The sequence below is a fragment of the Aulostomus chinensis genome, chromosome 1, assembly GCF_037954235.1.
Source record: "Aulostomus chinensis isolate RoL2024-O1b breed Wild chromosome 1, RoL_Achi_v1.0, whole genome shotgun sequence".
NCBI lineage: Eukaryota > Metazoa > Chordata > Actinopteri > Syngnathiformes > Aulostomidae > Aulostomus > Aulostomus chinensis.
The window spans coordinates 63,904,987-63,930,027 of record NC_141320.1 but is presented as its reverse complement, the minus strand read 5'-3'; the positions used below and the strand labels follow the sequence as shown (position 1 = coordinate 63,930,027).

At 45.3% G+C, this 25,041-nt stretch overlaps 3 protein-coding genes across 11 annotated transcripts in view; 1 reads left to right on the top strand and 2 right to left on the bottom strand.

Moving 5' to 3' along the window:
• Positions 1–10,241: 10,241 nt before the first annotated feature.
• Positions 10,242–17,518, bottom strand: arl13b (ADP-ribosylation factor-like 13b). 6 transcript variants are annotated; one of them, XM_086200349.1, is made up of 10 exons: positions 16,925–17,501; positions 14,911–14,981; positions 14,213–14,462; positions 13,991–14,096; positions 13,588–13,790; positions 13,389–13,503; positions 13,158–13,311; positions 12,813–12,935; positions 12,416–12,506; positions 10,242–11,442 (listed from the first exon to the last, which is right to left on the bottom strand). In XM_086200349.1, exons 1-10 carry the CDS (start codon positions 16,981–16,983, stop codon positions 11,409–11,411), a joined length of 1,206 nt encoding a protein of 401 aa, XP_086056475.1. In that variant the 5' UTR covers positions 16,984–17,501; the 3' UTR covers positions 10,242–11,408. The 6 variants fall into 6 exon arrangements, with proteins under 6 accessions (XP_086056475.1, XP_086056466.1, XP_086056486.1 ...); XM_086200340.1 differs by having other exon boundaries at positions 12,438–12,506; XM_086200360.1 differs by having other exon boundaries at positions 10,242–11,306; positions 12,438–12,506; positions 16,925–17,499.
• On the top strand, positions 17,478–19,229 carry LOC147272728 (gamma-glutamylaminecyclotransferase B-like). Of its 3 annotated transcripts, none has more exons than XM_086200401.1 (2): positions 17,478–17,626; positions 18,252–19,229. In XM_086200401.1, the coding sequence occupies exon 2, from the start codon at positions 18,263–18,265 to the stop codon at positions 18,728–18,730; it is 468 nt and encodes a 155-aa protein (XP_086056527.1). In that variant the 5' UTR covers positions 17,478–17,626; positions 18,252–18,262; the 3' UTR covers positions 18,731–19,229. The 3 variants fall into 3 exon arrangements, with proteins under 3 accessions (XP_086056527.1, XP_086056519.1, XP_086056537.1); XM_086200393.1 differs by lacking the exon at positions 17,478–17,626 and adding an exon at positions 17,631–17,760; XM_086200411.1 differs by lacking the exon at positions 17,478–17,626 and adding an exon at positions 17,773–18,114.
• Positions 19,230–19,658: 429 nt separating this feature from the next.
• The window catches only part of LOC147272726 (FERM, ARHGEF and pleckstrin domain-containing protein 1-like), a 40,398-nt gene continuing 35,015 nt past the window's right edge, over positions 19,659–25,041 (bottom strand). Inside the window, exons 16-28 of one of the 2 annotated variants that reach the window (XM_086200321.1) lie at positions 24,477–24,610; positions 24,073–24,154; positions 23,928–23,989; positions 23,678–23,853; positions 23,465–23,595; positions 23,303–23,371; positions 23,123–23,212; positions 22,947–23,029; positions 22,686–22,798; positions 21,634–21,794; positions 20,981–21,088; positions 20,670–20,821; positions 19,659–20,522 (exon numbers count right to left, since the gene is read on the bottom strand). In XM_086200321.1, coding sequence (XP_086056447.1) covers positions 20,447–20,522; positions 20,670–20,821; positions 20,981–21,088; positions 21,634–21,794; positions 22,686–22,798; positions 22,947–23,029; positions 23,123–23,212; positions 23,303–23,371; positions 23,465–23,595; positions 23,678–23,853; positions 23,928–23,989; positions 24,073–24,154; positions 24,477–24,610 — 1,437 coding nt within the window. In that variant the 3' untranslated portion in view covers positions 19,659–20,446. Of the gene's footprint in view, positions 20,523–20,669; positions 20,822–20,980; positions 21,089–21,633; positions 21,795–22,685; positions 22,799–22,946; positions 23,213–23,302; positions 23,372–23,464; positions 23,596–23,677; positions 23,854–23,927; positions 23,990–24,072; positions 24,155–24,476; positions 24,611–25,041 lie in introns of both variants that reach the window. The other variant, XM_086200314.1, reaches the window with a different exon arrangement.

Sequence of the window (25,041 nt, the reverse complement as noted above, 5' to 3'; positions counted from 1 at the left end):
AGGTTTTTGCTGAAATGTATGCTTATTGAAGAGGAACACACCAATGTTTTGGGGAAATACATGTATTACCCATAATTCCTAGAACCCCCAAAAATGCTGACCGAAAGCTTTCTCTCCTCTCTGCATGCACTGATGAACTCCAGGCCCCCACTGGGTGGCTAACTGCTTGTTAGCATAGCTGCAATGAACACAAGAAGTGGTGCAGAGGAGGAAGCCCTCATTGTTCTCCGATTTTCATTTTGTCACAGCACATGTTCAGCACAAATGTTCCACGAATACTGGCAAAGGCTGTTTTTGATGGCTTTTGAGACGTCTTTCTGAACTGCCTCCCCGCTAGCATTCATTGTAGCTACGCTAAATAGCAGTTAGCTGGGGGCCTACAGGTAAATCTATCTGCTTTTCTTTGCTCTAAAGATGGTGGGAAATAAGAGTAATTCACAAAATATTCATTTGAATTAGGATTTCAAAACTGGACCGACTGGAGATGATGCTCGCGCATGCGTCGCATTTTGGAGGGAGTTCTGTACCTCCACCAAGGAGCTCGTCTTTGTCTGTTTGTTAGCAGTGTGACACAAAAACAGACTTGGTGGAGGCGTGAAACACGGGCCAAATACAAACCCACTGAAATTAGAGGCAGATCCATTTAATGCTGCAAAAAAAAAAAAAAAGGCAATTTTTCACATTGGGTTTGGTTGAGTTGCCCTTTCAGATGGATTCTATTCACATTTCATCAGTGTCAGAATATCTTTTATTTCCTTTACTGCATTTTTTTTTTTTTTATTTTCCTCACCTGATGACACCCTCATTTATCATACACCATGACACTTGTCTCTCAGGTCATGGCAACCCGCCTGCCACCTTCCCCTGTACAGACGGGAGATTTGACAGAGTAGAACTCCATTTTGTCTTCCACTACAAAGCAGCAACATTTTCTCCTTTCTGCTGCTACCCCGCCTTTTCTTTTTCTTTTACAACCTTGTTTCTGCTGCAGTAAATAAATCCAATTTTCAAGACCTTGAAGTGACTCTGTGAGTTTGCGATGCCTGAGATGAAAAGTGTATCTTTGATGCATCTTGTCCAATGTCCTTCCCTTTACAATAGCTTGGATTTTTGTCCTGTAATCGCTACACTTGTGGCGTAAATAACCAGATAGCGACATACAAGGATCAGTGATGAGACAATTACTGAAGCACATGAATGGTATGAATGCTGCTGCAGCAGGAGGAGGGAGGTTGGGTCACTTTAAAAGTGTCCAGACTAACTCTGGAAGACATACATCTCCCCTTTGGACCGAATCACTCGCCCTCCTATCTGATTTGCCCCTCGGGGAGCAATCACTCTTCAGTACCTTCAATACTCTTCCAGGCAGTCATTTCCCTTTGCCTATCAACATCAGAGATGCACTTCCCTTGATTTTGATTTGACAGTAATGCTCTGCCTTCATCAAAGTCGCCCACGGCCCTCAAATACTCATGCAAAATAATGATTTCCCACCTCTGCTTCAAAGTAGTGGCCTTGACTTTCTCATCCTTTTTCGGCTTCGTTCTTAACAGATGATTTGCAGTGTGTGGACGATTGTGGAGCTGCGCAAACTGTGCTAATCAATATTTTTAGATTATGGACAGTGGGTGTGATGTGAAAGCTCAGCTGCTGAATGATGTCTGACAGATGTTTGTTGAAAATAGAAATGCACTGTTTCGCCGCGGGATGAGATGGTCCTGTGTTCACAATGTGTCGGTTGCAATATCTCTAATCAGGAGATGCTGGATTTTAACAGTTGACTTCAAATCAACCACATATACACGTTAGCCAAGAACGCGGGTCGCTAGCAGCAGGGTAAAAGGTTCCTCAGCTTTGGAGTCATTTTTAGCATTAAACTTAATCATAAATATCAAACATTTCGCTAAAAAAAAAAAGAAAAAAAAAAGAAGCAAGTAAAACAGTGTAGAAATAAAATATGAGGCAAGAAATATGATTCCAAATCAAGGTTAAGGCTGTTAAACCCGTTCTCCTGCCCCGAACCATGATTATTTCTGTTTTTATAAAGCATTCAGGCTGTGTTAAAAGTACAGCAGAAGTAGTTCATAATTATGGTGGGAGATAATAACATGTAGCTGCCCTTTAATGTCGAATGCGGCATTCAATCAATCTTGGAACAACAGGTTGGGAGGGAGTGTTTGGCGCCCAAGAATGTTCATAGAAAACTGAGAGACTATTGACAATTTTGAAAGTAATCAGAAGAATTAAAAAGGAAAAAAAAAAAAGAAAACATGTTGAGAGGCTAAAAAAAAAGAAAAAAGAGGATCTTAAAGCCCAAAAGCTGGGTGAACATGTAGAAGGATCCAGCGGTATCTACTAGAACACCCTCCGTCTGCATCATCCGGAGACCAAACCCATCAACGACTTTGTTATTGTCACTTCCTCTGTCTGTCTCATCCTTCCTTTCTCCCGCGTGGTCCTGGCTAAAGCCTTAAAACAACAACACCAGAGGAGTGACATCAGAGGGTTTTAGGTACCAGACGGTTCCCTAATGATTTCCTCTGCCTTTCCATCCCCGCCTCTGTCTGCAAGGAAGCAATTATGGCCAGTCTTTCAGTGGGAGCACAACCGTCTGGCTATATGTGTGTGTGTGTGTGTGTGTGTGTGTGTGTGTGTGTGTGTGTGTGTGTGTGCGCGCGCGCGCGCAGACGACAAGTTAAACTCCAGGTTAAGCTCAGTTGTGTGCACACGTGCCTGGACATTAAATAGAAAGTTGGACAGGGATGAAAAAGCGGAAAGCCAAACCAGGTTATCATGACACTGTATCATATCACCTCAATTCAGCTATTTTCAGACAGAAATGGAGTCTCTTTGCTCAGCGTTTCTCTCTATTTGCACCTCAGCCGTTCGATACTGCTGACACATCGACACATGAAATACACAAAGACTGACAATCAAACTCGATATGTTTATTCGCTCCCCTTCTATGACCTTGACCTGCGAGCCAGTCAGTAATATCCTCTGATATCATACTGGATCCCGATGAACCTGCAGGTGCGCCTCCATGAAACCTGCGAGCGCTCCACGACCTGTTGAGCCTTCTTATTAAAAACAAGCGTCCCTTCTTCTGTGTTTACCGTCATTCAATATGTTATATAGGGCATACAAAATGTATGGATTTCTATTTGTGGAAGGAAGGCTGATGTTCTTTGATTCCAGTCACGCTCAAACGACAGGGCTCCTCTGCACGTGACTTTTGGCTATTAAGAGGCAGATGGAGAGGTCGACCTCTCAGCCGTGGTCGGAGGGAGGCTGACCGGCCACAGACGGCATCATAACCTTCCCCACCCTCAGATCCTTCATAATCTGAGCCCTTTTTTTAAAAAAAATATTTCTGTCTCTGGACGTGTGGTTGATATCAGCTGGAGGAGGCTAGCGGAAATCTCATTAGCATGATGTGTCTAGCGACTCGCTTGCTCAAGTGATGAGAAACAGGTTTTTGTCTTTAGGTTTTTCTTTTTTTTTTGTATCTTTCAGTTTATTGTTTTGGCTGCAACATTATTTTTCGAGAGTCTCCACACAGAGACCTTTGTTTACCTTCATAAATGGCTTTTATGTCGCCTGTGCTTTTTTCTTGTGGTCTCAAAGTAACTAAATTGTCAGAACAAGTTATATCAGGTAGCCTAAATAAGTAAACGTGGGAACAAGTCAGATGCTGTGGCTTCAAAATGAATAAAAGTGAGGCAAAAACTCTCATCTTGTGGTCTCAAAGGAACTCAATCTGATGTTGTTGTTGTTGTTTATCTGCTGCCTTCTCAAATTAAAAGGTGGTAATATGTCAATAGTTTATTTCTACTGCCCCCAAGTGGCCAGAGCAGGTTCAATAAATTTGAATTTATCCAATCTTGCATGATTTATGTCCCACACTAATAACATTCCAGCACAGTCAGATTCCGGCTGGTGTTGTAACCCAAAGGTCTTTGTCCGACGACAGCAAAGCTAAATGTGACAGTTACTGTCCAGCCCTATCAGGACTGCACTGCTCTTCAAAGTCCCCCCCCGCTCCGGCTTAACAACCTCTCTTGCTTCTCTATTGCCTCATTGCTGGCCGTCATGTTCCCACGCGCCGCCCCCAGAGTGCCCTCACACCATCCCGTCACTCAAAGGCTGATGGCTTCATTGATGTGGAGCTTTCTAGAAATCCTGCTTCACCCTCAGTGTGGCGTCTCTCAACCCCGGCTCACATTTTTAGCCGCTGTTTTGCTGAGCGTGGCTGGACTCTTTTCACCTTTATCTCCTCCGTCGCCTCCCAAATTCCACTCATTTTGCCACCCTTTTCTCTCCCACTCTCCCTGCGAACACCTCATTATCCCTTATCTGCGTTTCTTCTTCTCTCTCCTATCTCTCATAGCCTCCCCCCTAATCTCCCTCCTTCCGCTGCCTCTCTGCATCTCCTGCCATTTGCTAACCGAGTGACCTCAATCAAATCAGGCACTGCGCCACTATCAGGTGTGCTAATACCAAACGCGAAAGACATATTGTGGGAAATGAATTGACTAACAGCACTGACGAATGTTTCCTTATTTTAGACAAGCTAACTCTAGGTAAAGAGGATCAGAAATTATGTTATGACACTGGTCGGCCATTAGCTCAGCGAACAGCCTTTAGATAAGGGGGGGTAGACAGCCGGGGCTTTGGCTCCAGTGCTTCACGGGGCAGTTTCTTCATTTACATTAATTCATTTACACCCAAAGGTGAAAATTGCTTGAGCAGAATCAAGCACGAATCTCCTGAGGCAGCACTTCCAGGCTCTCTAGAAGTTAGCTGCCAATACTCCATCAAAACCGCTGTCAGAGTGTAAAAATTAGCATCATTAGCTCTCGCTAAGGAGGTCATGGTGATGGTGGTATCGGTCTGTTTTTTGGCCGGATTACACAAAAACTACAGGGCCGATTTTGACAAAACTTGGAGGAGGGGTGTAGTATTGATCAAGAAAGAACCTGTTCAATTTTGGGGCAGATTGGTCATAGCGCCCCCCTGGTGGCAACAGGAAATGCTGCACTCCTCCGAGTGGGTCAACCAGATCCATCTCAAATTTTATAAACACCTTAAAGCAAAGCTTCAAAATAAACATTAAAAACACTTTTTTGTTTTTTTTTGCCTTTAAAGGTCTTACAGACAGGTAAACTCAGAAAGATTTTTCTTTTCAATGCTGTTTCACTTTTTCTGTGACTCCAGAATACAAAACATACCAGCTACTCATGGCTAGCAAAAAGAAGGAACAACAAAACTGTCCAAGAACATCCATTTTCTCAACCCTTCCTCCATTAAGGGTCACAGGGGGGCTGGAGCCTCTCCCAATGGACATTGGGTGAGAGGCGGGGTTCACCCTGGACGGGTCGCCAGTCCATCGCAGGGCCATCAGGAGCAATTGGGGGTTCAGTATCTTGCTCAAGGATACTTGGACATGGTCACCAGGAGAAGTGAGGGTTGAACCAGCGACCCTTTGGTTGCTAGACGGCCTCTGTACCTCTGAGCCACGCTGCCCCACATCCGTATACAAACTCTCAACTGTGCTGTTTGGTATGACACACGTGTTCCTCAGCCGTATCGTCCGTAGCAAACTCTTTGATTTGAGCTGAAAGCAAAAACTATAACCTTTCCAGTTCGGCACAACGGCAAACAAGCGTTCGTTAGCAGCCAGATCTCTTCCACACTCGCCCTTTAGTTGTGTGTGAGACCATCTATTAATAAAAGAGCTGTGAGCCAAAGTTAGGAGCCTGGAACCCAGGTTTTGAGTGACAGTTGTTCAAAATGTCAAAATTGTTCCTGCTGCTGAATCCGTCTTTAGTGAAACCAACATCTCAAACTTCAATCCAATACAACTGACAGACATTGCTGACTCCCTTCAACCCAGCAATCAAACAGCAACGCAGGCGATATTTTTTTAAAGGAGTAAATGGAAACAGCATGAAAACTTACAAAAACTTTACCACTGAGTTCTATTTTGCAGCATTTGGCAAAAATAAAGGTGACTTCTCAAAGAAATGGCAATGTGCGCCTGTAAATACAGAATTAAAGACATCGGAGAACAAAGTGTGGAAAGTGACGATGCCCAAAAGGTCCAAACTGAGGTGTTTTTTGTTTGTTTGTTTGGTTTTTTTGCAGACATTTCTTGAAAGGCTCTGCTCCTCTAATTTATCCTCGGGACGAAGGGTTCCCTGTTGACAGCTTTGCATTGAGACATCCCAAAAGAAGAAAGAAAGTTCGAAGAAGAAAGAAAGTTTGATGTTGGAAGACTTGTTGTCACAGCCTGGTGCACCGCGCAGTGAGAAACACACTCATATTTTAAGGATTTTAATGGGATTATTGATTTTCTGGCATGTTACCGGTGCGGCTACAAAGACGAAATGACGCTCCCCTCCCCTGCTTGTAGCGTTCAGGGTACATTTTACCAGTTGATGCACGTCAATGTGTGGAGCTCAAGAAAAAAAAGGCTCATCCTGTGTCCCCCCCCCCCCCCAAAAAAAGGGGGGGGGCAGAGTTACATCATGAGCCATTACATGGGTCCATTCAAGGTTGCTCTTTGGTGAAAACCAGCAACCTGCATCTGCTGGCTGAGTACAGTGGATCATGCCTCTCCTGAGCTACGCTTTGTTCCTTTATTGTCAACAGGTTGGACACCTAATCAGCCCTGAAAGACGCCACAGATCCTGGATGAACAGGGGGGCTTGAGGGTGTGATAACCGAAGCTGCATTGCCCCCTGCAGGCAGGAATAAATGACTGCGCTTATTGAAGTGCTAAAACCCCCCACAACCCCACCCCCTCCAAAGAGCACATCATTACATTTTCTCGCCCATGTTTTAAAAAAAAAGAACAAAAAAAAAAAAACCCAAAACCAGAACTTGATCAGTTTTTTTTTTCTTCACACCTTTAAAGCCTTGCACCAGCACCTCTCATTGCTGGAACACACACTCACCCAAGAACAGAACGTGCTGGATTCATCTGGAGCATCATATTTTCTGCTGTTTGATGCTGGATCAAAGGCACGCCAGCTATATTGCTTATCATCATAATGTGTTATGCCCATGTATCCCCTTATCCCCCGTCTTCTGTGGTTTCCAATGATGCAGGAAGGGGGGGGGGGGGGTCGGGTTCCGCCGTGATCAACGAGTATCAATGCTGCATTTAAGAAGCGATGGGTGAGAAGAGCGTAGAGAGGAACCAGCAGCAGAACAAGTGTTTTGAACAGTGAGGGGGATAAAAATCATGTGTTTCTGCATGTTTGCAGGTGTCATTTTAGCAGCTCTGGGGCCGGTGTTCCACGACGTATTTCATCTCTTCTCTTTGCAGATTTCTTTCCAGGAACATGTTGATTTCAAGGCCGCATATTAGAGCTGCACACACTTTGCTCTCAACTGAAAGCCTCTCAGCTTCTTCTTCTTCTTCTTCTTCTTTTTTTTATTGTGAGCAAAATAAAGATGTATACAGGAGCTTTATTTCAACTCATTCAAGGGGCGACAGAGAGCATACAGGCTTTATAGGTGCTTAGGGGCTTGTGCACTGTCAATACACCCCCCCCCCCCGCCCATTATAGAAAACAGAATCTCCATTAAATTGTTTTCTTTTTTACGAATCCTGGTTTTGTACACGGTGGTACATAAAGATACAAAAATTCTAAGAAAAACAAAACTAAGGGAAGAATTTTGGAGAAATTCCAATGTTTTTTTTTTCTTCTTCTTCCTCTTCTTCTTCTTGTTTTTTTCAAACACAACAGTTTACAGCTCTAAAATGTTCCACCCTGGGTGTTGTTGCAGGGGGACGCCGGGGTCGGTGAAGCAAATATTCCACCGCTCAGGAGGAAGCGCTGGGTCTGGTAATTTACACCAATAACAGATGCTGCAGCTGCCTGATGGCAGTACAGTCACTTTGCTGAGTGTCTGCAGAGGTTTTTAGGTCTGTGGAACGAACGCATGCAGTACTTTTACTGAGGATTACATTACTTTTCCTGTTTGTACGAGCTAATCCTGGAAGTGTTTCCCTACTGTAACTGCACCACTTACACTGATATCCGGGTGACTGTACACGCTTGCATCGATTCATTCAGCGTTCCCCACCAAATCCAGGAAGCCACGAGTCAATGAGCAGCGAGCCCCAGCGCTGCCAGCAGCAATATTACCTGATGTTATTAACACCGCTGCATGAGAGAGAGCAGCACCGGAGGCCCGTATGTGACCAAATCCAACATTTTCAGTCAACACTTTCAGATCAATGGTCGCTCCACTGGCAGTGCTACAACTGCCCAAAATGATTTCATCTCAGTTCATGGCCCTTTTGCTGCTCGCCGTTGCCAAGTGATTTAACACAGTAGTGATTCAAGCCATTCCCCGATCGTGAAAGCTTTTATGTGTGCTGTTTTAAACGCTCGCCGCTGTAGGTCATTTCCAGGAAAAATTCTCTGGCACACAGGAAGTGATGCGTTTTATGATTCTGGTAGCAGCAGCAGCAGCAGCAGCAGCAGCAGCAATAGTCCTACTCGGAATGAAAAAATAAATAAATTTGAAATGGGTGATAGTTTGTAAAGAAGGTGCATCAGAAGAACAGCAAAGCCTCAGTGAGGGAGCATAAACATGGAGCCAGGACCAAGATGCTATCCAGTTATTAGAATCCTTCTACTGGGGACGAGGTAAACGGAAGAAATATACAACTTCATTCCATTTAACTGCATCCAACAAAAGACATACTGCAGTCTGGACCAAAGAGGTATAAATATTTCTGACAGATTTAATGGTCTATGGAAGCCAATTCCTGCTTGTAAAAAAAAAAAAAAAAGCAATAAAGGTTTGTATTTCATGATCAGGACTTTCTATCTCATGAATATGACAATTTAAAAAAAATGTTTTTTGTTAAGTGTGACTTATAAGTATGACCTTCTATGATTGACCCCCCTCCGTTTGTTTGTAATTGAGTTTTAATCTTATAATTATTCCAGATTCTGTTCTTTTCATCTCACAGTTTCTTTCCTACTTTATTTGATTTATTTCTATGATATATTTTCATTTTCAGGAATATATTTTTTTATCATTTCTCTTCTATCACTGGCAGAAATGAACTTCCGTATGTTAAGCAGCAGAAATTTCTCCAAATCTATCTTTGTACTGACATTTACACAATCCGGAGAGACAACCACTGCAGAGGAGGAAGATATATCAATCTATAATCCTGCAGCTTGTCATCCTTGAGGCAATTTTGTAATTTGAACAACTGAATAAAATCTTCCTCCCTCCTTAGTTGAAACTTTTCTGGAGTTGCTGAGAGGCAAGCTGGGTAATCTGAGACATCGCTGAATGCAGGCGTTTGGATGGGAGAGGAAGTAAATTACAACACTTCATCACAGGATGGCTCCTGGACTGAAGTGGACGTCGCAGATTGATGTTATCAAAGATAGGGAGGCTAATGAAGGGCGGGTGGGGGTGTGGGTGTGTGTGTGTGTGTGTGGGTGGTGGTTGAGAGCACCTGCTTAAGGGCACGGGTGCATCTGTCGTCCTCGTGCTGCAGGACGCAGCCTCACTGCAGGACTTCTGAGACATTACTCAGTTAAATGAAGCCTGTCTGTGGATCAAAAGCAGTAATGAGGCAGCGCATTATTGCAGCGCTCAGGTTGCTCTCACAGATGTTTGACGGCGTCCAAATGAGAAAACCAGATTGCTGGAGAGCTTATTTCTAAATTGTTAGTTGCATTCTGAGAAAAGCTCCAGATCCTGGCAGACATTGGTAGTTCCATCAGCAACTGTGTGATGACTTTGTCAACAAGGGATTTAAATGGCCTACATTCCTTCAAAGCACCGCTGCAGTTTTATCCGTCAGTTTAGAGCTGCTTCAGATGGAGATCAGCCTAATTCCACGCTGAGTGATGTTCTGCCCTCGGGCACTTCCATTTGTATTAGACGGATCTCTACTGTACTGCCTGATCAGAAACTGAGGATGTTTTGTAACTGGGTCAGTGACAAATAAAGGTTGGAAAACAGCTCTTCATCAGGTCTGTTAAGAGGAATATTGAGATATTCAAAGCACCTGGATAAGCTCTGCTCCACGGCTGCTGGGAATTTTATTTATTTTGCCTTTAATTTCTTACCGAAAGCTAAGGAGGAGCTGAGTGACGATCCTAAATATGCTGCTGCGTTTCCGAGTTGCTTTTGAGAAGTTTAGCAAATAAAAATTTTCAAAAAGGGAGCATGACGAGACCCAAATCATACTTAAAACATCTTTAATTGTGCCGTTATAAAATACAAACTGGGTAGAAAAAATATTCTATGTACATTTGAAATACAAGAATAAGGATTTAAAATGATATTTCCCTCATTTGCTTCCGCTGCGTGTTATTCTCATGCGCTCTGACCCAGTATCAGCTGCGCCAGGTGTCGGTGTACACATCCCTCCCTCGTCGTCCCGCTGCAGGTGGAACTGGGGCAATGGAATGTTTTTGTTTTTCCTTCCTGCTTTTTTGAAATCTCAAAAGTTAAAAATGGGTGCAGCAGTATTGGCTCCCATGTTACAGATTCGTGCCTCCAGGGAAATATCACTTTAAAAGCAGATACACAGTGTAAACAGAAGGATGCATTCATGATGTGTAGCCCTGTAGACAGATAGATGTTTTCATATGTTTACATTATGAACAAATGAAAAGCTTTAAGATGCTGCTGGTGAGAGAGAAGTAAACCCACGTGAAGGACACGCAAAGTTCCCTACAAATCTTATGACATCCAGAAAAAAAACTTGACAGGATTTCATTCACTATCGTGAATGTTGTGTTTTTTCATGTCGTAATAAGGTACGTTTAAAGTTCTCCAAAAAAAAAAGCTTTGTCCACAATCAGGTACCTTCGCTATATGATCGAGTGTTTATGCTACTGAGCTGCTGATGTAAAGGAATATTCAACGATACGAAAGTGTCATTTTTAATGGCGGCGTGTGTACAAATGAACGATTCAGTAACAGACACAAGTTATTAAACATATTTACATTCTTCGTCAATCAAAAGCATTTCAGTTGGACTCAACTGACTAACACCGAGTCTTTAAAAAAAAAAAAAAAAAAAAAAAAAGCAATCAGTCTACAGTAGCGGAAGGATTTGTCACCTGACACACTGTAAAAAATGAGTTCAGGCAGGTTCCAGTGAAACCACACAGTATTATGGCCTCTGAGCAGGAGTTCCTCCCCCTGTGTCCACTTCAATGCCGCCACCGCCGCGCTGCTGCTGCTGCTGCTGCTGCTTTAGGACCGCAGGTGAGGACGGGCGGCGTGTTTGCATGTCTACACTCCGCTCGCTTGAGACAGAAAGCAAAAACAGGGGAGTGATTTTTTTTGGGGGGGCGCTTGGATCAGTTTAGAAAATGACGTCATGAGTGTCGCCATTAGGCCGCGGCCTATTAGCGACAGGTGGGAGGGGCTTCTTGTAAAACTCTGTGGAGGGGAGGAGATTAAACTACGTTAGTCAACTATAGCCGTCGAGTCCTGGAAGAGATCAAATGTGTCCATTAACACTCTAGCTATGACATCAGGTGTGGGAGACCCTGCACAGATGAAGATGAAGGACGATAAAGATGGCTACCACCTTGACGGACATTTACACACATGCCTGGTGGAAAGTAAGAGGAGAAAACAGATGAAGGTTCGTGGTGAAAAAGCTTCCTCTTCAGTGACGCAAGTTTTTCTTTACTTATCATCCATCTTCCCTGGAACCAGACAAGAAGATAGATCCCCTTCCCTCTGCTCTTTACGGACCTGAGACCAGCTGACTGCTAGTTAGCTTAGCACAATGAATGGTAGTGAATGGTAAGTGTTAACATAGCTGTAAAAAAAACAAAACAAAAAAACACCAAATATTTCAGGATCTTCATTTTTCCAGGGGAATTTCTCCTCAGTGACATGGTTCGTGGTAGAAGCTACTCCTCTAGTCCACCAAATATGCTTTTTGTTAGCGGTGCTGCGTCACACCTGCGCCTGGTCAGGAAAGTAGTTCCGGTGATGTGACTGATTCTAAAGTGCCTTGTTATTTTAAATGATGTCACTGCAAATGTTACACACAAGCCTGACTAATGTAGGCAAAAACTACTTGGGACGAAATCCGATGTCATTTGGGGAAAGTATGCCAACACTTCCCATCCCCTACAGTTCATTGTGCTAAGCTAACTAGCGTGGGTCTCAGCTCCCGCGTGCAGCACAGAGGAGAGAAGGGTCTCTAACTTCCCCTTTGGCTTTGGGGAGGATGGAAAATAATACGTTACTACATGCGTAACAAATAACGACAACTATGACTATAGAAGAAACGCTGGGTGTCGGCCAGTTAGCCCACGTGAAACCCAGGTCAGGAGGTGATATGGCAGAGCAACTCAAGGAAATAATGCATGACATTAGATGAAGGATGAAACATAACTGGACTTCAGATGCAGGTTTACCCGAGTGCTTCGAGTCCAGGAGCGGCTCAAGTTTTGGCAGCCTAGAAACTTTAGGTGTGGCCCATCCCACTAAAATAAGAGAGAGCAATGAAACATAGAAAGACTTGTCAGGTTAAATGGGTAGAACTCCACAAACAAAAGTGAGGCGGCCTCTTCGTTCCTGCGGAGAACATTATCGTGATGGGCCGGATCTTGTCCTTTTATAAACAATGCATCAAGGCGGAAGGTCAGCGTCTACACTAAGCAGACTCACGTCTTTGCTAGTGATCAACTACTACGTTTCGGACACATTTGTAGCGTTTTCCGTGGCTACTTGGCAGTAAAAGCCTGATATCGTTCCATGAAGCTGAAGGAGATAGGTGAGCACCGACTGACCTGGGGGGAGTGGAGGGGTGGGGCTCTCAGCCAGCCCTTCCTCCGTCCTCAGCGGATCCACTCTGTGCTTCCTCTTCAGGTGCAGCTTCCTCGTTTTCTTCTTGCTTTGCTCGACGACGACGTCTATATATCAAACATTTTATGGGGCGAGTGACTCAAAGGTTTTAATTCAGGTTTTTTTTTTTTTTTTAAACTCAACATCTCTTTCCATTTCTGCCATTTTTAATCGTTTAAAGTGAAACCACACTGATCTGCACGCTGAATTCCAAGCTGCGCGTCAACGGTCCTCAAAAGGTGCCTCCTGCCCTCGTATCTTGTAATCTCACCGCTAATCTCAGCACTCACCTGAGCTGGCATTTTCTGCTGTTTGTCTCGTGTCGTCCGTCTCGTCATCATTGTCCTCCTCGCACTCCTCTTCCTCTCCATCCACGTCCGCCCTCGAGCTGTTCGTCCTGCTCTCCTGCAGCTCCGTCTGCCTCTTCCTTTCTTTCTCCTCATTCTGAACAAGAGCCAGAGCTCCACAGTCAGATCAGGGGGTTCAACTAACAAGTGTAAATGGAGAGAGGAGTTCCGCACCTCAGAGATGACGTTTTCGATGGGCTGGAAGGGGCTGGGCATGTTCTCATCATCAGGATCCTCTTCCTGGATCGGCCTGCCCTCTCGCTCCGCCTCCTCTCGCTCCTGCCTCTCTCTGTGGATGGAGCGAGATGTTAACCTTTAATGATACACGCATTTTTAGCAACATTGTAAAAAACTGGCATTTATATGTCCCCACCTCTCCTCTCGTATCCGCCGCACCCTCTCCGCTCTTTCCTTCTTGTCCTGCTCTTCCTGCGCCCGCTGCTCGGCCGTGTCCTTCTGCACGCGCTCAGTAATGGCCTCGTAGTCTTTGGCGATGTTGCTCAGGAGCCAGTTCAATCCCTTCTTGATGGATTTGTCCACTTTCTTGCCATAACCCAGGACTGCAGAACACGGCTCCTGCAATCAGATGATCTGGTGATAACCCTTAAGAATAAAATGCAGCTTACCTCACCAAATTAAAAGCAGAAATTTTTCATTGTCAATCCTCCTGTGAGACGCTTGTTATCTCCAACAATGCTACGCTATTTAAGGGTGACGAAAGCCTAGTTAAACCCTTCATGTCACTTGACTTCCCCAACAGCTGCCAGGACACTCACGATCTGACAGAGACACTTGTTCTCATTCACAAGCTTCTCCAGCGACAGGTTCTCAATGATGTCGGCTTCAGCCAGCGCGCCCTCGTGGTCTTGTTTATTGGCCAGACTGCAGAGAGGACAGAAAAACAAGAGATGTGCGCTCTTGTTGTTGTGAAATTAACATAAGAAAACCTCTCGTGAATTTTGGCTGTCTGCACATGCAAGGCAGGTCTCATCTCTCACACTAGCACAGGCTTGCCAGCGATGCGTGGGTGCTGGAGGACCTCTGCCATGGTCTCCCGAGTCTCCTGGATCCGCTGGACATCGCTGGAGTCCACCACGAACACCACACCGTGCGACTCTGAGTAGTAGTTCTTCCAGATGCCGCGGATCCTCTTCCCACCGCCCAGGTCGAAGATGGTCACCTCAAACTTGCCCTGCTTCAGATCAACCTTGGAGAAACCCACGGTGGGAGCCACATCCTGCGGATTTTCTGAGAGATAGTTGAGGGAAAACTTTACTTTTTAAAATTTTTATTTCTAAAAGAAGTAACATACAAGGGCGGTACAGTGGTGCAGAGGTTAGCACTGCCACCTCACAGCAAAAAGGGCACAGGATCTCTCTGTGTGAGTCTGCATGTTCTCCCTGTTCCTGCGTGGGGTCTCTCTGGTACTCCAGCTTCCTCCACAGTCCAAAGACATGCAAATGGGGGCGAGGCTGACTGATTCTCTAAATTGACTGTAGGCGTGACTGTGAGAGCCAATGGTTGTCTGTCTCTATGTGTTGGCCCTGCGATGGACTGGTGACCTGTCCAGGGTGAACCCCGCCTCTCGCCTGAAGGCAGCTGGGATAGGCTCCACCCCCCTGCCACCCATAACAGGATAAGAAGTAGAAAATGGATGTAAGAAACATACAAACTGGGCATGGCTGAGTCTCCTCACCTCCTTGGATTCCTCGTACTGTGGCGGTCTTCCCTGCATTATCCAGGCCCACCATCAGTAGAGTCACCTTCCTGTAAGATAAGAAATAAAGGAAGAATGAGCCCACAGGAGACCCCAGACAGGGGGGGAGGTCTGGCAACAGGACATCTGGCAACAGGACATCCAGCGGTTGGTCCAAACACAGCGACTGAGCTAAAGAAGTTACCTGGCTGGCATTAGCTTTCATGACACACTGGGCACCGATAAGCCAATTAAATATGAAGAACGCAATCAGACTCAGCAAGAGTGACTCAGCAGTTGTTAGCTAGATGTGAACCACTAATAGTCCTCATCAATTAAATTACACTGTTTCATGTTTGTATTCCACCCAGGATTAATCCCCATCATTCTGGAGACAAAAACTTATGTTGATTTTTATTCACTTTATTATCTCATGACATTTTAAAGTGACATCAAATGTTTGTATTTGCAAGCACAGCTACCAGCTATTGTCACAATCTTCAAAACAGTGCATCTTCTTCAGAGAGGGTGCAAGCCTCTCAGTGTGTTCACACACGCTGGAATTTTACTTTAGCGTCAGACGGGATTTTCCTAAATAAATAAGAATTTGAATCTGCATTCTTTCACAACGGCATCTCGCATTTCTGGAGGTTTAAATCTACACGAGAACACACAACAAAAAGGGAGGAATCCACTGGAAAACCAACAAAGAGATGATTAAAACAGCAAAGCCCTGCAGCCACATGTACTCACAGCAAAACACATTAAATACGTTTGCTAGCTCCGTACTTAACTTTGACACTTGCGCCGAAAAGACATCAAACGCACAATCCATCTAACCGTCTTCTGGAGCCAACTGGCCTTCATTGGGGCAGCTTCTTGATGTAAACCCACAAAAAGGTCAGCAGATACTGACGGCCCCCCTCTTGTGAACTCATAACCCTCCGTCCTCACCGTAACAAACACCTCACTGACGCGCGCCAGCAAGGAGAGACCTGCTGAACAGACCTGGCTGTGGGATTAGGTGAGGATTTCTGACTAAATCCAAAGGATAAGGTGCCTCACAGCTACCACGTGGGTTCAACCCTCAGGTACATTTTGATGCTCTCCCTCGATTCCTTCGGTAAAAACACATTCAAATTTCAGGTTTCAAATGGCTTTACTGGATTCATTACTCGTTCTGTAAGATGTTGGACAATAAATTGCTGTCTTTTTTAAGTGAAACAGACCCGTTTTTAGAATCATATCTAACACACGTACTCATCAAAACAAGAGGATTTTCATCATGAACAAACTAATGTGGAACAGGGAATCTTTCCCATGAGTGTACAGTAGGTTTATACACACACCTCACAGTGGTTAAAGGTCTCTTAAAAATGAAAACAAAGCCTGCACACTCAGTACACAGTAAAACATTTTTATTCCCATTCATTAGTTATGATTCTCTTGAGTTTTCTTCAGGTCAAACTATTCAAGGTGAATGAACCACACCCAAATGCCCACATGCAGGATTACATTTTGAATGATGGCAGTTATGGGTCATTCAAATAACCACCAGAGAGAAACTAAATCAAAGAAAAACACATGATAAAAAAACAGCAAGAATTAAATCCGTGGGGGAAACATACATGGAATTTGGCAAAATATGAAACATAAATGCTAGAACGTGTTTATATTACCAAAACAGACCTAAAAAAACGAGTGATGAATCTTGATTAATGGATAAATCCTATAAAACAAACTGCCATTTGAAAATAATCCCCATGAGCTGGTTTTAAATGTGCACCGTATCTACTGAACATAGATCTGATGTGCTGGAGCTGCAGGTCAATCCATTTCATCTGGGGAGCGTTTAAGAAAACTACACGTCTTTACCCCTGATTAATATCAGCTGCAATCTCAGCCTACATACACACTGCTGGTACAAATGAATTAGTACCACAACTTTCATTATTCTCATCGATAAAGGATTCTTTATTAATGTCATCACCTGTAATCGTAGCACGGGACTTACCTTGCAGGCTCTCGCCAGCGTTTCAGCCAGTTGCAGCAGTTCGCCATCAGGCTAAACATCGCAGTCCAAACCTCGATGACTGCTATCAAGTGGTCATCCAGCCTGAGACCCCTCACCACGATCCAGCCTTGTTTACTGGCGACGACGAGCCAGAGGGTCAATTCTACTACATCACACACCCCCTGCTAGTATTAGCAGCTGTTGAATTGATTAGCATAACTATGCTATCTGAATAAGAGTTTCCAAAAATCCGTGTCCCGTTATCTCAGGCTAGCTATAGCTCATCTAGCTAGCGTTGACGGTGTCTTTTAAACTGTTTTATTTCAGCCTCAGCACACATGCTACAAGGCGATAAACATCTAGATAAAAGTTATTTCGCCTAAAACCAAGTCGGTTAGTCAGAAACCCTGTAATCCTGTTATTTTCCCAACATATCGCTCACAAGCCGTTGGCTACTTTGCGCTAGCTAGATTTGTAGCTCCGCTCTGTTTACGCTGCCTTGACTGCTGCTAGGCAGCGCCGACGTGGTTGCGTCATCATTCGTCATCAAGAAGTTCGCGCATCGTCGTGCTGTTCTCGTGAGAGTTGGTGACAAGAACGCCGAGAGCGCCGCTTATGGACAACGATGGTGTGGCAGCCCATTATTTTTTTTTTCCTTCGGTACGCTTGTTTTTTTTTATTGGCGTGGCTACGCTCGCGAAGGTATGTTAAATCGTGACGTTTCATGATGTGAATCTCACTATTCGTAATACGCTTGGCGTTCCTGCTGACTCACGGCTCAAGCTCCTCTCAGTTTCTCTTGATGTTCTGACCTTCAAAGCGTCGCGTCTCTCCAGGTTTGCTCGTTTCAATCTGTTCGTACAGCATTTCGACGTGTTTGTTTGTGTAGCTGCAGGCTACACGTTGTTGTGGATTAAACTGCTTGAACAGATAATATTTAAGGCTCCTCATCAATAATCACAATCAGCTTTAGTGGCCAAGTTTCTTACACGAACAAGGACTTGACCGCGGTTTATTAACTTGAAACAACTGCTGTCAAGATTGGTGTGGCAGCGAATGAGTGACTCCGCTCTCCTACGCTCCTGGTAAAGAGAGATACTCTATGCCAAGTCTGGGTGTCAAAGCACGTTTTGCTTGGAGTTTTTGGCAAAAGCTCATCATGTTACAGTGAATCAAAATTCATATTGAAGGTATCAGATTATAAATGACTTCACAAGCCTGCACCAGACAATATAGATTCATTATTACCAAAAATAAATAAGAGCCGAATGGAAGTAAGGTCAGAGCTCGTGACTGACTGATACCTGACCCCTCCTCTCTTCTTCAGGTTCCCTCTGAATGCGCATGGCTGTCATCTTCGTCTACGGGACCCTAAAGAAGGGTCAGCCCAACTACTACCGCATGTTTGACAGCTCTAACGGAAAGGCCGAGTTCCTCGCCTCGGTCCGGACCACTCAGAAATACCCTCTCATCATCGCCACCAAGCACAACATCCCTTTCCTCCTCAACATCCCGGGCCAGGGTCAGCGAGTACATGGCGAGATCTACAAGGTGGATGAGAAGATGCTGAACTTCCTTGATGACTTTGAAGGCATCCCCACTATGTACCAGCGGACCATGGTGGAGCTGGAGGTGGAGGAGCAGACGGAGGGGGAGGTGAGGTTGTCGCCTGGGAGCATCACGGAGGCGTTTGTGTACAGCACGACCACGTACCAGCCCGACTGGCCCTCGCTCCCCAACTATGAGAGCTATGACGCTTATGGGAATCACGGGCTTGTGTATGTGAGTAGAAAAGCCCGGGACTGATGTCGGTCCCGTACAACTGGAACGACAGCTTTTCCTCATCTCCGTGGGACCAGCCTGCTGACGTCTTCAAATCATCAGCAGAAATCCTCTCTCCTCAGCGCTCCTCCATTTCCTCTTCACCAGCAGTAACATTTGTCGTATGATTTACTGTACCTTCAACTCTGATGTGCTGGAAGTGAAATTGAACCTTGTTGAAACTAGAAGGGCGCTCAGTATCCTGCTGCAGAATCCTTGCACCACTTACTGAATTATTTCCTCCCGCCGGTTCCGAACTTATTAGCATCAAATCTTACACGATATGTTTGAGCTGTAATCAAATTCCATGCAGTGTTTCCTGGAAAAAAAAATTGTATTGAAGGAAATCACCCCCCAAAAAGCGTTGTTTGCTGTATGTTTCTTTTTCAGGGTGTAACAGAAGGTAATATACATCCATAAGATTTGTGAATATCAATCACGAAAAAATTGCACTTTGCCTTGTAATTTAATAGTTCTTATATTTCACACACGCAGTGATGCCTGGAAATTTGCAGACATGGGGGAGATTCTAAAAATAAAGCCACAAGACTTTGGAAAAGTCTTTCAAAAAGTTGCATTAAGAATGTGCTTGTATATTAGGGTATTTATGGTTGTGGGAGAGAAATCTGGTTAGTTTACTGTAGAACTTTTTATGTTGTAATAAATCAAATGGTTTGTCGGTCATTTGAGTTAAATATATGCTCCCTCACAGTCTGACACTGGTGTCTTTATTTTCATTTGTGCGGAGACTGGAGATGTCGTGGTGGAAGTGTAGTTGTTGAATTTTCAACCAGCAACACAACTTGCATTGTTTTCACACCTCAGTGCAACTGAAAAATGAAACTCCCTCAATCATGATTCTCTTCTGCATGAATGAAGACCAAACAATGTCTCTCTTTTTTTTTTTTTTTTGTAATAGGAACACAATCTTTTCTCATCTTTATTTAAAATAGTAAATTCCAGACAACCAGAGAGGGTGCATTAGAGTATTAGGCAAAGAGCCTTTGAAATCTCAGTTGGCGTTGGAAGCAGTTTGCAAGTCAGTTGTCCTTGAAGACGAGAAGAAAAACAAAAGTCACGGGAGGCAAAATATTCAAATGAAAGACGACGAGCATAGCAGGATTTCACAGTGTATCAAAGTACTGTACAAAAAGTTACTTAAAAATAAGGGAAGTTTTAATCGACACAGGCATCACATTTAATTCATAAAGTTATATATAGATAAAAAACCCCATCATCACACGTGTGTTCACATGCATTCATCTCACATCGATCACGACACTCAAAATAAAACAAAAACGCTGCTTCCGCGTCCTGAACACTTCTGGTGAATGTCATCGTTCCGATTCATGAGAAAAATATCATCCCGCTGATTGTAAACCAGACGCTTGTTGGCGCGATCATCGAACCCATGTGCGTGCGTGTGAACGTCACTCAAGTGAGGACAGACGACTGTTCCCACTCCCAGCGGGAAACCAGTATAACGCATGACAGTGGTGCAGCGAGTGGGTGGTGATAAAGGTGAAGGGGGCGGACCTCTGAGTTTAACGTGTGAATCAAGGATTCAGAGGTATCACTAGCATCTATTTGAGCACCATCTGACACCAGTCTTCTGTTGGAGTCTTTTCTGCTGTGTGTGCAGTTGAAAGTCGAGATCTTCACCCGGGGCGAGTCAGAGCCGAGCCGAGGGCAGCAGATTCATCAATAAAGGTCTTTCCTGGTGCTTGGCAGTGAGCGGCTGGCGGAGCAGGTGGCGCTGCGGATCACCTCCATCCACCTGGACAGAGGGAAAAATTAAAAATAGAAAAAAACAACAACACTGAAGCGTGTTTGGTCCAACCCAAAGCCAAAGCAAATGGACTGAAAAAAAGAAAAAGACAGTGACTTTTCAACAAAAAAATGTAGTTAAGTCTTTCAAACGCACCTTTCAAACGTGTACTCGCTCTCTGATCTGAAGTAGTAGACGTGGGACTTGAAATGGAGCTTGAAGACGTAGTCTTTGTGGATGTTCTCTGACTCGGCTGGAACAGTAACGGAGTAGCCCAGCAGAGGGAGGCTGGCCAGAGGGTAGTCGTCCTACCGGGAGACCTCAGTTAGCATCTGCAGTCACTGGCTACACCGACTGGCCTTACCAAGATGATGGAAGTGCCTTCACATACTTTACTGCTTGACCAGACCACAGAATAACCTCCTTCTCATTCTTATACAATCTCACAGTCTGTGACACCTTCTAACCTGGTGGGACTTGTAGAAAAAGAGGCTGAAGTTGGTGAAGACCACCCAGAGTTTCTGCCAGCCGTTGCTGTTCTTAAACTTCCTCAGCAGGTTACCGGACAGCTGGTTCTGGAATGACAGAGGATGAAAGTCACTTGAAGAAAAGCTCATTTAGTCGAGTTTGAAATGTGCAAAAACAGGCCAGGAAAGGTTCTACGCTCATGCAAAACCATCAAAGGCATGTTAGATAAGTTGAAGAGAACAATAAAGTCTTTCCACATCTGAAGCAGATTCTTTAGTCTCCCCTCTAAATGCTCTCCGCTCCCAACTGCACCCACAGAGCAGCTGCTGCAGTACCTCTCTGTTCCAGCAGATGTCACTAAAGGAGAGGCTGTGTGTTCTGTACCAGCAAACGACAGAGAGTGACACTGGCCCCTGAAGTCTGCTGAGGGGCCTCACACTACTGGCCTCTAGCAATGCCAGTGTGGACACACAGATGGGACAGATGAGAGACAGATGGAGGTGGAGAGAGACAGGAAAGACAAGGACGGAAGGTTAGAGAAGGACACAAACACAGACGTGAGAGGAAAAGCAAACGAGTCGATGGCCTGTGGAGAACACCAGGAGACACACAAGACAGACACAAGCCGGAGAGCACAAACGCGGTGCGGTACCTCCACAGCAACACTAAAGTCCACCATGGACACACTGGTGTTGCGATGCCAGCAGACGTGCACTGTTGTGTTACCACGGTGACCTTGACGCTCCAGAGAGGAGCGCGAGCCGCTGAGTTCCTCCTCCGACTCCTGCTCGGTTCCACCGTCTTCCAACAGCTCTGGGGAACGACGGGCAGGTCAGACACAATCAACAGACAAGGACCGCAGGGTGAATCGGGAAAAACTGCTCACCAGTTCAAGGCAAAATTACAGTTTGGATGCATTTTGATCGGTGTTGCATTGATGGAAGTCTCCAAGTCACAGCTGAATTTATCTACATTCATCTACACGCAGTTGTCCGCCTCTATGACCTTTGACCACCAAAATATTCAGTTCATTCCAGTCGGAGCGAGTGGACATTTGCGCCAAACTTGAAGAAACGCTACGAGGTGCTCTGGACAAGGCGGGCTAAGAGTGGAGCTGACTGACTGACAGCAGCCGCGTCCTGAGGGTTCGTTTGTTTGACACGACTGACTCATGTTTTCTAAGTGGTTGCAGCTGTGCGAGGACACTGCTGCTCTTCTTCTCTGGAGAGCGATTCCAAACTCTGGATTGGACTTCACGCAACGATGCTTTTATACAACAATCTGGCTCCGATACGCCGGCAGACGCTTGTAATTTGAAGATTTACAGATGTCTCAATACGCGCTTCAATATCAAGCTCATCATCACACCATGAGTCCATAAGCGAGTCAGAGCCAAGCTGAGATCAAAGCTCTTTCAGAGAGTGAGTTCAAATCCTCCCTTTGCTGCCACTTGTAAGCTACGACTCAACGCATAGAAAGAAGGCAAACTAGCAGCAGGAAAAAGCTGATGGGTGTTTGAGATGAAGAGGAGGAGGGACGAGGCGGCGGCGTCCATCTATCAGGTGACGTGAGAAAGCCGAGCGGGTGTCTGAGGAGTTCTGTGACGGTGAAAATGAAGGCTTCTGGAGCTTTGCGACAAGTTGGCAAATTTGTCAAATGTGACACGGTCAAAAACGGCGAGTGATCACAGCCGTGGATGCTCACTGCTATCGGGGAGGCTGGTGGAGAGCAGGTCGGTGTGAGGGCTGCTGCTCTGCTCCGCCAGGTCGATGGCCATCCTGATGTCCTCCACCCACCGCTCCATCTCTGCTGCACAGCTGGACGCACACGGACAACCACAAATTCCATCAATAGCTTCACAACTACTGAAAAATACATACCTTCTGGTATTGTTAACAGCACTTTCTGAATTTCGTGTGTGTATTTTGCATGTATTGAATTAGATTATTCTGAATAAACCGGTACCTGGCCGCCACCACCACGGACTGGCGCTGTCCGAACAGGGTGAAGGAGTGAGGGACTCCCCACTCCTCCTCACTTTCTCTAATCTGCAGACACACAATCATCATATTTACGTGAAGGATCACTTTAATTGAAACAAAAAAACAACAGCTAGAAATGACACGCATGCATTCGTTTACCGTCATGCCATAGAGTGGCAGCTGCCCGTGGACCTTGAACTGGTTGGATGGCGTCGTCCCTCGACTGGTGTACACCAAGGAGTCGCTGAACTGGAGAAAGAAGACATGTTAAAGAGAGGAGGTTTTATTTTGCCATCACAAACATGGCTTCTATTTTTGAAAAAAGCTTTGACATCCTACCAGGAAGAACATCCTCTGCTGGAGGCCCTTCCCCGAGAGCTTGCTTAGGCAGCCGAGCCGGATGAACTCCTGTCAGTCAAACACAAACACTCATTTTAATAGAAGACATTAGAGAAGCAGCTTAATGAATTATTAACTCAAATATGGAACATTCAGACTCACCCTCCCGGGGATGGCGAGGTTGTCAATGCCGGTAAGATCCTTCTTCAGTTCCAGAAGCTTCTGGAAGTTCTCCATCTTCATCATGGCGCCTTGAAGCTGCAGCACCATCTCAGAGATGTCCGCCAGGGCAGCTGCAGATGGAAAGAAATGAGGAGGTATCTCATTTGGATTCTCAACTTAAGTCCATGAGTCCACAAATAAGCGGACGAGTACCTCTGCAGTCCCTGAAATCGTCGTGGGTGGGCGGGTAGTGTTTGCAGAGCCGCTCCAGGATGAGTTTATAGTGCAGCAGGCGGTGGAGAGGCCGCAGGAGGAAGACGTTGAAGGGGAGGTAACAAACCCGCTGCTGCTCAAACTCACGACACAGAGCCTCCACTTTCCGACTGGACCTAAGAGGGTGGAGGCCATGCTTAAATATCAGTAACCTTTGACCCCTGAGTACCTATGAGGGTGTTGCACCTACCGACAGGCTCGTTCCAGCTCCACCAGGCACTCAGAATGTTTCTGGAGATGAATCGTCAACTGCTGCAGACGCAGTAAAGATGGAGGTTAATAACAGACAACAGAGGATCAAAGACCCACAGGAGGATAAGAAGGGGTTAACTTACCCTGAGACCCTGAATATTTTTCAGTAGCACGTCACCAATTCGTTGGTAGTCCCCTTTGATGTGGGCATTGGATCGACCCTCCCTGAGAGAAGGAAATTCTTTAACATGCAGTAGCACAGATTCACCAGTAGATGTCAGGACAGAGCTACTCAGGTTGCTCCAGCAAGTTCAGCTCATCCAACGGTCCCTGAGCCCTTGCGATGGTGAATGTGTGTGTGTGTCATCACAAGATTCCCACATTAGTTACTACGTGATGTCCATTAGAACTCTTTTCAGACGTATTGTCTTATTTTTATAGTTTATCTTCTGTAAAAGATGAACAATAGCAACTTCTGGGTCAGAGCCAATGTGTGTACTGATAGATTTTTGAACAGAACACAGAGCGTAACTCGAAATCTACCGACCACTGAGCCAGCCTCTGCTCCACCTCCTTGAGGAAGCCCTGGTGGAACTTGTCGACGGGGTCGTAGTTGGCCGACAGCAGGTTACTGACTGACACTGGGAATGCTTCATCTTTCCCCGCCGCGCTCTGGAAGGACTGGGATAGAAGCAGAGAAGACACCGAAGTAGATCAGAACCAGATCACATCCACGAGAACCAGAAAGTAAAGAGTCATTTGAAAGCTGCAGGATCCTGCCAAGTTAAATCTGAAACAGCCGATTAATCCATCAAGGAGGGGGGAAAGAGAGTGACTGGTTTGGCCAGTGGAGTCATTCCTAGCAGGTATTACGGTTCCCTGGAGTTAGAGCAGCAGTGCTGCAGCACCTCGTGGAGTTTTGGGGACTAAAACGAGCGTTCAGCATCATGAACTCTTAATCTAAGGCAGCTGTGCTGACACTGCAGCCTGCCGGAGACGCTTCACTCGCACCGTCCTCTACTTTTCTTGGCTTCATCTCAGTGGATGCATTTGTTTCTTTCACTACTTTGCAGGGAAGATTTTTTTGATCAGTCAAAATCACCACTGACCCA

Coding starts and splice junctions, on each gene's coding strand:
- LOC147272728 (XM_086200401.1), top strand. CDS start 18,263: ATGCGCATGGCTGTCATCTTCGTCTACGGGACCCTAAAGAAGGGTCAG.
- arl13b (XM_086200330.1), bottom strand. CDS start 16,983: ATGTTTAGCCTGATGGCGAACTGCTGCAACTGGCTGAAACGCTGGCGA. Junction 12,936..13,157: donor AGCAGAAAATGCCAGCTCAG/GTGAGTGCTGAG, acceptor TTTGATATATAG/ACGTCGTCGTCGAGCAAAGC. Junction 12,507..12,812: donor CACCCCTCCACTCCCCCCAG/GTCAGTCGGTGC, acceptor CTCTTATTTTAG/TGGGATGGGCCACACCTAAA.